Source organism: Balaenoptera musculus, chromosome 2 (genome assembly GCF_009873245.2).
Source record: "Balaenoptera musculus isolate JJ_BM4_2016_0621 chromosome 2, mBalMus1.pri.v3, whole genome shotgun sequence".
NCBI lineage: Eukaryota > Metazoa > Chordata > Mammalia > Artiodactyla > Balaenopteridae > Balaenoptera > Balaenoptera musculus.
The window spans coordinates 78075653-78088969 of NC_045786.1; the positions used below are offsets into that span (position 1 = coordinate 78075653).

Genomic DNA, 13317 nt, shown 5'->3' on the forward strand with positions numbered 1-13317 from the left:
ACTCAGTACCAGACATTCTTCTAAGCATTTTATATATATAAACTCATTTAATCCCCATTTTATAGAAGAGGAAACTCAATGCAAACCCAGGTAGTCTGGTTCCAGGGTCTATCCTTTCACCATTACACCATCCTGCCCTTCTACATGAGAGGGAGGAGGGATTAGGAGTTATGAGATGCTTCTAATAATTATATTATTACTACTGATATTTCTATCTGTATATTATTTTTATTGGTAGGTTATTATTATTATTGATGTTATTATCATACACTGGTACTACTTTAAGCACTTTATGTGAATCAATCTATATCATCCTCCCATCACCTTAAGAGATAGATGCCTTATCATCATCGTACCCATCTTACAGGTGATCTTAACCAGGGTAAAGAAGAGAAAATAACTTCCCAAGTTACACAGTATTGACCAAGCTAGAATTGGAATCCAGGGAGTCTGGGTCTGACATCTCAGCCCTTAACCCTCGTGCTAAACCGTCTCTTAGGTTCTTAGTAGAGCTGAGTCATTGGGAAAGTTACCTTACTTCTGTTTGTCTCAGCATCCTCCTCTGTATGGGACAGGTGATGAAAACAGTACCTTACTCACAGGGTTTTTAAAGTTCATGTGAAATATTTCTGTGTATGACAAACGCTGATCCAAGGCAGCCCTTCTCCCTTTTACAGCTTTGCATTTCATGAAATCTTTAATTGGTGAAACTAAAGCAGTCGCCCCAGTTCATGCATACCTGTTTTGAATTGCTCTTTCATCAGTTTCAGCTGATATCTGAATAGCTCTCGCCTTAGTAGCTAGATGAGTCATCACTCTCCTTACAGGCACACAGATGCCATCTAGTGATAGAGAAGAGAAACGCAAGTTAGTCAGGTAAAACCCTGGAAGAAGGCATGGGTTTTTTTGTTGTTTTGTGGTGTTTGGAAACACGTTGCAGTGAAAAATGGGTATATTGTACCAAAAATTTTAGTAGGTTACTTAAGATTTTGCATAAAGATACAGTTAATTCACTGTTGTTAAATCATATGCTTTTAGAATGGAATTAAGACAGGTTCTTGATCAGTTTTAATCTGTGTGCATCTTTAAAAGACCTTGGCATTACAGGGAGTCTCATTTTATTGATCTTTGTTCTTCTTGTTCTGAGTTGTCACTGAAGGTAATAAACACCTAATTGTTAAAACTGGATATAATTAACAATAAATTAGTTTGTTGTGTTCGTCTGCTTGCTGTATCTAATGCTAGTCCTCAAACTTTTCCATATTTTGTTTTTGTGAAACCATCTACTGTTCTTCCATTAGGAAAGAGATCTATTAAGTTGCTTTCCAAAGCATTTATCATCATCAGGTTGTTTTTTTGTTAGCAGATGATAGCTTATTCGATTAATATGGAAGACATGGGTGAAGATGGATTTGACACTGAGAGGATTGTACTCCATGTGACATGGTTGCCAAAACAGCAAGCATTCTTCGTGGCCATAAACACAAAACACAGCTCCTTCAATCATGTATACAACTCAGATACACACTTGAGAGCTTTTGCCTCATTCCCTATGAACCAGGGAATGTTAATGAGGTTAGAGAGTAGTTAGAGCTCAGCTTCAGTGTCTGCTAATTGCAAATTTGCTGATATTCTGGATTCTAGACCTTGCTTGTATGAGCGAACAGCCTTCCTACTCATTTGCCTTCACAAAGACGATTCCCAAACTTAAGTGCAGCGTAGTTTTGGCGGTGCCTTTTCTGTTCTCCCAGGCAACTTTACTCACATAACAAAAACAACAGTAATGTTGTGTTTACTAATTATAGGAGCTGCTGTACTAAGTCCTTAATAGGCATGGTTTCATTTAATACTGTTAAAATCCCTATAAGGGATTACATCTGTATTTTCCATATGAAAATAAATGAGGCTTAGAAAACTAAGAAACTTACCCAAGGCTACACAGTTGGTAAACAATACATACAATGTCTTCATTTCCCAGTCTGTCCCCTTTGGTAGATTGAAATTAAAAGCAAGAGTTACAACTTTCTAATGCTTGAGTCTTCCATACAGTGCCTGACTTTTAGTAGGTACTTGATAAATGTGTATTTGATACCTGTGGACTCTTTCTTGGCCAACCAGACTTCTGGTTCTGATTCCTTATGTGAAGCAAACTCAAGTAGAAGAACTGGTAGTGAGAATGAAACAGAAGGGGAAGAAGGTGAGGCAGGTCCTAGAGCCAGTGGAGAAAGGTAAAGGGTATAGCCATAGTAATGTTTCAGGAGGGAGAGCTTCATTTTTGGCCACAGGTTGACTCCCTAATAAAGAAAGACAGGTTAATTTGGCTGAGACCTCGATCACATTAACTTAAACTGACACTCCAGAGTTACATATCAAAAGGTTTAGTCAGATGTGTGTTAAATTAATTTGGGCTTTCTTTCCTGACCCTTCATCTTTATATATTGCTAAATCTTTAAGCAAGTTTAACCAGAAACCAAATGCTACCTATCACCCTCGAGACCATTAAGAAATTAGCCCTCACAACAATCAGAGAAGAAAAAGAAATAAAAAGAATCCAAATTGGAAAAGAAGTAAAACTGTCACTGTTTGCAGATGACATGATACTATACATAGAGAATCCTAAAGATGCTACCAGAAAACTACTAGAGCTAGTCAATGAATTTGGTAAAGTAGCAGGATACAAAATTAATGCACAGAAATCTCTTGCATTCCTATACACTAATGATGAAAAATCTGAAAGAGAAGTTAAGGAAACACTCCCATTTACCACTGCAACAAAAAGAAAAAAATACCTAGGAATAAATCTACCTAAGGAGACAAAAGACCTGTATGCAGAAAACTATAAGACACTGATGAAAGAAATTAAAGATGATACAAACAGATGGAGAGATACACCATGTTCTTGGATTGGAAGAATCAACATCATGAAAATGACTATACAACCCAAAGCAATCTACAGATTCATTGCAATCCCTATCAAACTACCAATGGCATTTTTCACAGAACTAGAACAAAAAATTACATGATCTGTATGGAAACACAAAAGAACCCGAATAGCCAAAGCAATCTTGAGAAAGAAAAACGGAGCTGGAGGAATCAGGCTCCCTGACTTCAGACTATACTATAAAGCTACAGTAATCAAGACAGTATGGTATTGGCACAAAACCAGAAATATAGATCAATGGAACAGGATAGAAAGCCCAAAGATAAACCCATGCACATGTGGTCACCTTATCTTTGATAAAGGAGGCAAGAATATACAATGGAGAAAAGACAGCCTCTTCAATAAATGGTGCTGGGAAAACTGTACAGCAACATGTAAAAGAATGAAATTACAACACTCCCTAACACCATATACAAAAATAAACTTAAAATGGATTAAAGACCTAAATGTAAGGCCAGACACTATAAAACTCTTAAAGGAAAACATAGGCAGGACACTCTTATGACATAAATCACAGCAAGATCCTTTTTGACCCACCTCCTAGAGAAAAGGAAATAAAAACAAAAACAAATGGGACCTAATGAAACTTAAAAGCTTTTGTACAGCAAAGGAAACCATAAGACGAAAAGACAACTCTCAGAATGGGAGAAAATGTTTGCAAACGAAGCAACTGACAAAGGATTAATCTCCAAAATATACAAGCAGCTCATGGAGCTCAATATCAAAAAAAGAAACAACTCAATCCAAAAATGGGCAGAACACCTAAATAGACATTTCTACAAAGAAGACATACAGATTGCCAACAAACACAAGAAAGGATGCTCGGCATCACTAATCATTAGAGAAATGCAAATCAAAACTACAATGAGGTATCACCTCACACTGGTCAGAATGGTCATCATCAAAAAATGTACAAACAGTAAATGCTGGGGAGGGTGTAGTGAAAAGGGAACCCTCGTGCACCATTGGTGGGAATGTAAATTGATACAGCCACTATGGAGAACGGTATGGAAGTTCCTTAAAAAACTAAAAATAGAACTACCATATGACCCAGCAATCCCACTCCTGGGCATATTCCCTGAGAAAACCAGAATTCAAAAAGAGTCATGTACCACGATGTTCACTGCAGCGCTATTTACAATAACCAGGACATGGAAGCAACCTAAGTGTCCATCGACAGATGTGAATGGATAAAGAAGATGTGGCACATATATACAATGGAATATCACTTAGCCATAAAAAGAAACGAAATTGAGTTATTTGTAGTGAGGTGGATGGACCTAGAGTCTGTCCTACAGAGTGAAGTAAGAAGGAGAAAAACAAATACTGTATGCTAACACATATATATGGAATCTAAAAAAAAAAAATGGTTCTGAAGAACCTAGGGGCAGGACAGGAATAAAGACTCAGAGGTAAAGAATGGACTTGAGGACATGGGGAGGGGGAAGGGTAAGCTGGGACGAAGTGAGAGAGTAGCATGGACATATATACACTACCAAACGTAAAATAGATAGCTAGTGGGAAGCAGCCGCATAGCCCAGGGAGATCAGCTCGGTGCTTTGTGACCACCTAGAGGGGTGGGATAGGGAGGATGGGAGGGAGACACAAGAGGGAGGGGATATGGGGATATATCTATATGTATAGCTGATTCACTTTGTCATACAGCAGAAACTAACACAACATTGTGAAGCAATTATACTCCAATAAAGATGTTAAAAAATAAAAATTGGCCCTGTTGAGGAGTGGTTTTTATGCTCCTTGTCTTGAGTTTTGAAGGAACTGGGACCAGCTCTCTCCCCTCTCTCTCATTCTCCTTCCCTCACGGGGTTTTGAGGAGGCTTGCACTGTCCTTTGTGGCTGCTCTTCCTGACTCTGCTGGTTTCCCCCTAAACCACATAGCCTAAGTCTGCTGAGTCCTGTGTAACCAAGCACCACATACGTGGCAGTGCTTGACTCAAGAAAGGCTGTAACAGACCCTGGGAACTGGCTCCCTGTGGCATTTCACAGCGTTGATCCTGAGTGTCTGCTTTGTCCCTTACGCATCAGAGGGTCTTTGCAGAACTGTAGAGTTTTAAGACTTGTGCCACTTTGCTGTGGTACATTATTTGTGCATTTAACTGTACTTAACATATTGGTCCTAAACTTTATTCTTTTACTCTGTATCCTTAATTTTGTTAATTGTGCAGCTGTTCTCGGTTTCCTTTCTTAGCTGGTAACTTTTATTGCCTGGTAATGTTCATCTTAACATCATGTGAGGGCTCTGGTCCTTGGGTCCCCTCTTAAATTTACAAAAGTAGATGAAATTGAATTTCTAGCAAATTGATGAACAATAATGAGCCAGGTTTTTCTGGGGTCTCTGGATTCACAAACCAAAATAATACAGTGACGAGATTTTGAAATTGGACTCATTTTTAAAACCTAAGAGAGAGGAGTACATGGCAGATGCAGGTGACCCACAGCTCAGCTTGGCCCCCAACCTGGCACTTTTTTTTTTTTTTTTTAGTGTGACGAAATGTTTATTATAAGTTCAAGCATGAATTGACACCAGAGAGTCCATACGAAAGGGAATCAATGTAACATATAGGACAGAGGACTTGTTCAGGCTTCACAACTCACTAGACATCAGAATATATACATCTTTGATGAAGCCACAAGAATGTAATGTGTGTATAAAGGCTTTTATCCGTAGTGGCACTTTTTATTTTTTAAAATAGCTTCTTTATAGAGCATGAAGAGTAGATCACATGTGAACAAAGGTGAATGGATTTTTCCCTTTCCTTTACGTTATTTTTCCTACCAGTATGTCCTATAATTTTATTTTTTTTCTACTAAAATAATTTCCAATTATCCTGGTTCATGTTTTACTTTTTTTGTGTGGATAGAAAGGAATCTCGTGCACCTAGTGTACTCTATTTGCCTGCCTGATGGTTTGCCTCTTCCTGACCTCACATAAACTAGCAGGGGGAAGGAGCCCAGCATTGGAGACTGTTGCTCTGGCTACGTGGATGATTTCCAGGTGGGCGTCAGAAGAGCTGCCTCTTCTTGTGTTGGGCTTGCTGGCGTCTGTGCTGAGTGGGTAATAGCCAGGTGCTGGCCATGTTGAGGAACCAACTCTGTTCTCCCATCTTCTTAGGACATGTAAGCTGCTTCTGTCTGATCAACAACAACAACAAAAAAGTTAATTCTGGATTTAAAATTTAGTGTAGGCAGCTCATTTTTTGAAAGAGGAAGAAGGGAAAAACGAATCAATTTTAGGGCTAAAAATAAATAACCATTCCAGAGAAGTATTTATGAAGTATTGACTGATTGCACAGTGGAAAAAAGATTAATCTCTCCACCTCTAATGATAACCCTCATCAAAATCAGCTTTCTACGAGAGTTTGCTGTATCTGTGTGTGGTTCCCTGAGAATGTGAGTTACTGTGGGCAAATTCTGTTTCATTCTTCCTTTTCTATATCTCCTAATTCCTGGTCTAACACCTTATCACACTCAGGAGGCTTTCCTAAAAGTACTCTTCTAATTGAATAGAGACAGAATAAAGAAATATGTCTGAAGAACTTCTGCAGAGATCCAATTGAATTTCATTTATACCCATTCAGAAGGAGTATATGAGATACGGAACTCAGGATTCAGTTGACTAATGAGTTCAGCAATAAGAGGAAAGAAAGAAGAAAACAGATTCAAATGAAGTAGCCATTGATCTGAACAGAAACCTTTTGAATCTTAGAATTTCAGTGCTGAACGTTAGAAATCATTTCAGTGATGAAATTCAAATGTGGTTATGTTTTCTGATAATTATAAATTGAAAATATTTCTATGTTAAAATTCATTATAGGGCTTCCCTGGTGGCTCAGTGGTTGAGAGTCTGCCTGCCAATGCAGGGGACACGGGTTTGAGCCCTGGTCTGGGAAGATCCCACATGCCGCGGAGCAGCTAAGCCCGTGAGCCACAATTACTGAGCCTGCGCCTCTGAGGCTGTGCTTCGCAACAAGAGAGACCGCAATAGTGAGAGGCCGCAATAGTGAGAGGCCGCAATAGTGAGAGGCCTGCGCATCGCAATGAAGAGTGGCCCCCGCTTGCCGCAACTGGAGAAAGCCCTCGCACAGAAACGAAGACCCAACACAGCCATAAATAAATAAATAAATAAATAAATAAAAATTTAAAAAAAAATTTAAAAAAAAATCATTATAAGGAGACATACTTGCTGTGACAAAGACACATGTATTTGTGTAAATTTAAAGGCCCTGTCCTTTGTCAGAGAAATAGCCACAAGTTCCTGGTTCCGCTTTGTGTGACATTGGACATGCTAGTTAATACCTTTTTACCACAGTTTATAAAATGGGAATAACATATATCTTACAGGGTTTTGTGATACTCAAATAAGATAATATATCTAAAAAACATTTTCTATAGGATGGTCAAATGTTGTTAGTCTTCCCAACTTTCTATCTAGAAAATACAGAAATGTTCTAAGTTGTATAAATTTTTCTTCTTGTGTAATTTTGTCAAAACAGATAGAAATAAAATTTTTATATTTTAGGACATCCTTTTAATACATTTTAATATTAAATATTAAAATACATCAGTTTCAAAAATATTTATACAAATTCTTAAATTACATTGGAGAATTTAATAAACTTTACATCTTGTTTTTGGATATTAAATGTTTGAATTCAATCTAGAATTATTTTTATTATTCTAAGGGTTTTTTTTCACATTTGATATATCTATTAAGGATGATTGCTTTCCCTTGTGAAATTCCCTTGGATTTATTTATGTGTTTGTTTTATTATTATTTAGAGAAGTATAATACAGAAATGCATTAAAATTAGAAATAGACTTAGCGTATGATCCAGCAATCCCACTTCTGAGTATATATCAAAAGGAAATGAGATCAGTACCTCAGAGAGTTATCGTGAAAACAACCTAAATGCCTGTTAACAGGTGAATGGATAAAGAAAATGGGGCATATATATATACAATGGAATGTTATTCAACTTTTAAAAAGAGGGAAATCCTGCCGTTTGCACAACATAAATGAACCTAGGGTACATTATGCCAAGTGAGATAAGCCAGAAAGACGAATACTACATGATCTCATTTATATATGGAATCTAAAATAGTTAAACTCATAGAAGCAGAAAGTAGAATGGTGGTTGCCAGGAGTGGGGGAAATGGGGAGAAGGGTACAAAGTTTCAGTTATGCAAGATGAGTAAGTTCTGGAGATGTGATGTACAGCATGACTATAGTTATCAAAGCTGTATTGTATACTTGAAATTTACTAAGTGTATAGATCTTAAGTGTTTTCACCACACATATACACACACACAAATGGTAACTAGTGAAGTGGTGGGTCTTTTAATTCACTTGATTGTAGTGATCATTTCACAGTGTATGCCTATATCAAACATCAAGTTATATACCTTAAAAATATACAACCTTTATTTAAGGTCAGCTATACCTTAATGAAGCTGGGGGGAGAAAAAAGAATACATTATTTCTGAATAGTTTTATTTTTGCCCTAAGCAAGTATTACTTTATAGTTAAATGTTATCATAAGCACTTACATTTAAACGTATTTATATCATTAAACTTCTTGAATATCTTCTAAAGTATATTATTTAAAATTGTAACCACTTAATTCCTCAAAAACCTGAAAAAAATTTCTGTTTTATATGTATGGGATGGACTTCAGTTTCTGTATTGTGTTAGTTAATGAACACCAGTAGAGGGAGCTCCAACTCATCTTTCTTGATAAATTTAGCTCTCAACTGAAAATGTAGGTTTGTGGAAAAGGGCACGCAGTGAAATAAACTTAAATAATACGTGGTTATAAACATTTTCAAAGGTACTAAAGAATGACAACTGTAATTCTTCTTACCTCTTAGGGGGAAAACAATCTCAGTTTGATTTCCATGCTTTTAAGTTAACTACCCTCAAATAACTAAACAGAAAACTTCTCTGTAGCATAACCACTTGTAAGGAATCCATCAGGCAGCCCGAGGCTTTTAAAATCAAGAATCTATGTCTGGTCAGTTGAGGAAGAGGAGGAAGAACAGTGGTGGTAATGTTATTGTTTGAAATAAGGTTAAATAAAATAAAATTTTATTAATTGGTAGATAGTCACGATAGCAATGTCATAATAAGGCGAACTGCTGAGTCACTGTGTAGAACAAGGAGAGAGAAAATTTTCATTTTACTTAGAGCTCTTATGCATTCAGAAGGTTTTTAAACCAAAATCTAGAAAGGCTGTAGAACCTTTGTTCCTATCTAGAGGGCTGGGCCTAATTGTTACCTGCTGGTTTCTTTATAGACCCGAGAAGAAAATACCATGTGAGATTGCTGGCTTACAACAACATAGAAGATGGCTACCAGGCAGATCAAACAGTCAGTACTCCGGGATGCGTGTGTAAGTAAGAGTTACAGTAGCTTGTTTCACAATGTAAGACTCATACTCTTTTTTTTCCCTTCCTCCTTCTTTAAATTTAAGTCTCATTACTACTTGGATACCTTGGTGGTTTTACTACTTTCATATCCTCCAGGATACCTAACATAGTATCTTGAACAAGGACATACTCAGTAAATATTTAAGTGAGATGTATTTAATTATAAGAACCTATTTTAGTTTTGCAAGGAAGAGACCATTAGAAATTTAACTGTGGGGACTCCCCTGGTGGTGCAGTGGTTAAGAATCCGCCTGCCAGTGCAGGGGACACGGGTTCGAGCCCTGGTCTGGGAAGATCCCACATGCCATGGAGCAACTAAGCCCGTGCACCACAACTACTGAGCCTGCGCTCTAGAGCCCACGAGCCACAGCTACTCAGCCTGCGTGCCGCACCTACTGAAGCCCACGCACCTAGAGCCCATGCTCTGCAACAAGAAAAGCCACCACAATGAGAAGCCCATGCACCGCAATGAAGAGTAGCCCCTGCTCGCCACAACTAGAGAAAGCCCATGTGCAGCAATGAAGACCCAACGCAGCAAAAATAAATTAATTAATTAAATTAAATTTAAAAAAAAAAGAAATTTCACTGGGAAAATAACCCTGAATACCTACAGATACTAAGTTTTCTTTTATCTTCTTTAACCTTGAGGCTAATTATTTCCTTCCAGTTGCTATTCAGTTTTATTGCTACTGAGAGCTGTTTGGTTTTATTGCTACTAAAGAGGATGTCAGTCTAGTTTTAAGTCTACTGCTGGCGTTCTGAATGTCTTCGGCTGGTAGCTTGACTTCTCTGTGCTTCTGTCTTACATTCTAAGTATTGATAATATTTGATTCCTTATCTAACTTACGGAAAAGTCGCTCAGGTTTGAATGATACATCTCTAGACCACTCTGAACCTCTGGTGGAAGAAAGACCTGAAGGGTGGGGTGTTATGATTTTACCACTTTCTACATTAAATGTTACGCCACGTGGTAAGTTAACATTGTCTTTTTCAATAGCTGTTCGTGATCGCATGGTTCCTCCCCCGCCACCACCCCACCATCTCTACGCGAAGGCCAACACCTCATCTGCCATCTTCCTGCACTGGAGGAGACCTGCGTTCACCGCTGCACAAATAATTAACTACACCATCCGCTGCAACCCTGTTGGCCTGCAGAATGCTTCTTTGGTTTTATACCTTCAAACGTATGTAGCTTCTATTAATGGTGGTTTTCTTTGCTCTCCTCCGCACTCACACTTCCTTCTTTACTGTCTTGGGCCAACTTGAGCTTCAACTGTAAGCATTTGTCTCAGAACTTATCTTACTTATGTCAAGGCGGGGGATTTTGCATCCTTACCATATTCAGCTCTGAAAACCGCATTTATTTTGAAATTTAATTTTCATAAATGATTCTTTGTTGTTGTTTCCCCAGCCTCATGCAACAAGATTAGACGAGAAACTATCAATATGATGACTTTCAAGTAGCTAAACTTAGCATATTTAAAGAAGGAAACAAGTCAATTTTCATGCTGGCATCAAAAAATAAAGCTAGTTATTCTGTTTGCTAGGTTATAGTTAGAAAGATGCCCATCATTATACTTTAAAAGAGTGATTTGACTTATAGTATTTCAGAAGAAATCCCTTTGATTTGGGACATTTCTATATTGTTAATTTCCTAGTTTCCTCTCAGAGAGGCAGTTTTTTGGCTTATTTCTATAATACCCAATGTAGCATTTTAATAATCAAATTAGAGTGCTTTTTAATCTAAAAAATTTTTTTAAAGAAAATGAGGAGGTAATAAATAATAACAGTAACCTGTATTGATTGGAAATACTGACAATCTTTTAGAAACAATGTGCTACCAGCATTAACTACTTTATTACTCATTATAGATCAGAAACTCACATGTTGGTTCAAGGTCTAGAACCAAACACCAAATATGAATTTGCTGTTCGACTGCATGTGGATCAACTTTCCAGTCCCTGGAGCCCCGTTGTCTACCACTCTACACTTCCAGAAGGTAAAGAAAGCAGCTCCCCTGTGGGTTTTATCTACATATTATACACACACACACACACACGTCACTTTGAAGAAGATACTACCCTGCTTGCCACCTACCAGTCTACGTGTATGTATTTTTTTTGTTTCTTAACTTTTGAAGTTTCTTTTCCTTTATTACAGTAAAAATATTTTTCCTCTCAATGTATTGCACAAGCAAGTGGGCTTAAATTTAGGGTCTCTTTAGGGGGTGCTACATTTTCTAAGAACAGGTGTGCTGTGCAAGGCTGCACCCAAGTAATTTAAAATGGAAGAAAGTGAGTAACGTATTTAATGATGTTAGGAGCCCACATTAGAATCTAACGTGAGCGGTAGCCTGATGCTGTGCATGGTGCAGTATAGATGATACCTGATCGAGCACCAATTCTGTAGCTTACCAACGGCAGTTGCTAAAGTATTTCATGTCTCTAAACCTGCATTTCCTTTTTTTAAAAGTTAATTTTTATTGGAGTATAGTTGCTTTACAATGTTGTGTTAGTTTCTGCTGTACAGCAAAGTGAATCAGCTGTATGTATACATATATCCCCTCTTTTTTGGATTTCCTTCCCATTTAGGTCACCACAGAGCACTGAGTAGAGTTCCCTGTATATAGACAGTATATAGCTGTATATATACAGCTATATACAGTAGGTTCTCATTAGTTATCTACTTTATACATAGTATCAATAGTGTATATATGTCGGTCCCCATCTCCTAATTCATCCAACCCCCCCCCACCCCTGGTATCCATACATTTGTTCTCTACATCTGTGTCTCTATTTCTGCTTTGCAAATAAGTTCATCTGTATCATTTTTTTAGATTCCATATATAAGCGATATTATGCGATATTTGTTTTTCTCTTTCTGACTTACTTCACTCTGTATAACAGTCTCTAGGTCCATCCACGTCTTTGCAAATGGCACAATTTCATTCCTTTTAATAGCTGAGTAATATTCCATTGTGTATATATACCACATCTTCTTTATCCATTCCTCTGTTGATGGACATTTAGGTTGCTTCCATGTCCTGGCTATTGTAAACAATGCTGCAGTGAACATTGTGGTGCATGTATCTTTTTGAGTTATGGTTTTCTCCAGGTACATGCCCAGGAGTGGGATTGCTGGGTCATATGGTAGTTCTATTTTTAGCTTTTTAAGGAACCTCCATACTGTTCTCCATAGTGGCTGTATCAATTTATATTCCCACCAACAGTGTAAGAGGGTTCCCTTTTCTCCACACCCTCTCCAGCATTTATTGTTTGTAGATTTTTTGATGATGGCCATTCTGACCAGTGTGAGGTGATACCTCATTGTAGTTTTGACTTGCACTTCTCTAATAATTAGCAATGTTGAGCATCTTTTTATGTGCCTCTTGGCCATCCATATGTCTCCTTTGGAGGAATGTGTATTTAGTTCTTCTGCCCATTTTTTGATTGGGTTGTGTTTTTTTTTGTTGTTTTTGTTTTTTTGATATTGAGCTGCATGAGCTGTTTGTATAATTTGGATATTAATCCCTTGTCAGTTACCTTGTTTGCAAATATCTTCTCCCATTCTGAGGGTTGTCTTTTCGTCTTGTTTATGGTTTCTTTTGCTGTGCAAAAGCTTTTAAGTTTAATTAGGTCCCATTTGTTTATTTTTGTTTTTATTTTCATTATTCTAGGAGATGGATCAAAAGAGATCTTGCTGCAATTTATGTCAAAGAGTGTTCTGCCTATGTTTTCCTCTAAGAGTTTTATAGTGTCCGGCCTTACATTTAGGTCTTTAATCCATTTTGAGTTTATTTTTGTGTTTAGGTGTTAGGGAGTATTCTAATTTCATTCTTTTATATGTAGCTGTCCAGTTTTCCCAACTCCACTTATTGAAGAGACTGTCTTTTCTCCATTTTATATTCTTGCCTCCTTTGTCATAGATTA

At 37.4% G+C, this 13317-nt stretch overlaps 1 protein-coding gene across 2 annotated transcripts in view; it reads left to right on the forward strand.

Moving 5' to 3' along the window:
• The window catches only part of PRTG (protogenin), a 123662-nt gene that overhangs the window by 93002 nt on the left and 17343 nt on the right, over nt 1-13317 (forward strand). For both annotated transcript variants that reach the window (XM_036844752.1, XM_036844753.1), the window contains exons 12-14: nt 9256-9351; nt 10386-10572; nt 11260-11387. In XM_036844752.1, coding sequence (XP_036700647.1) covers nt 9256-9351; nt 10386-10572; nt 11260-11387 — 411 coding nt within the window. The remainder of the gene's footprint in view (nt 1-9255; nt 9352-10385; nt 10573-11259; nt 11388-13317) is intronic.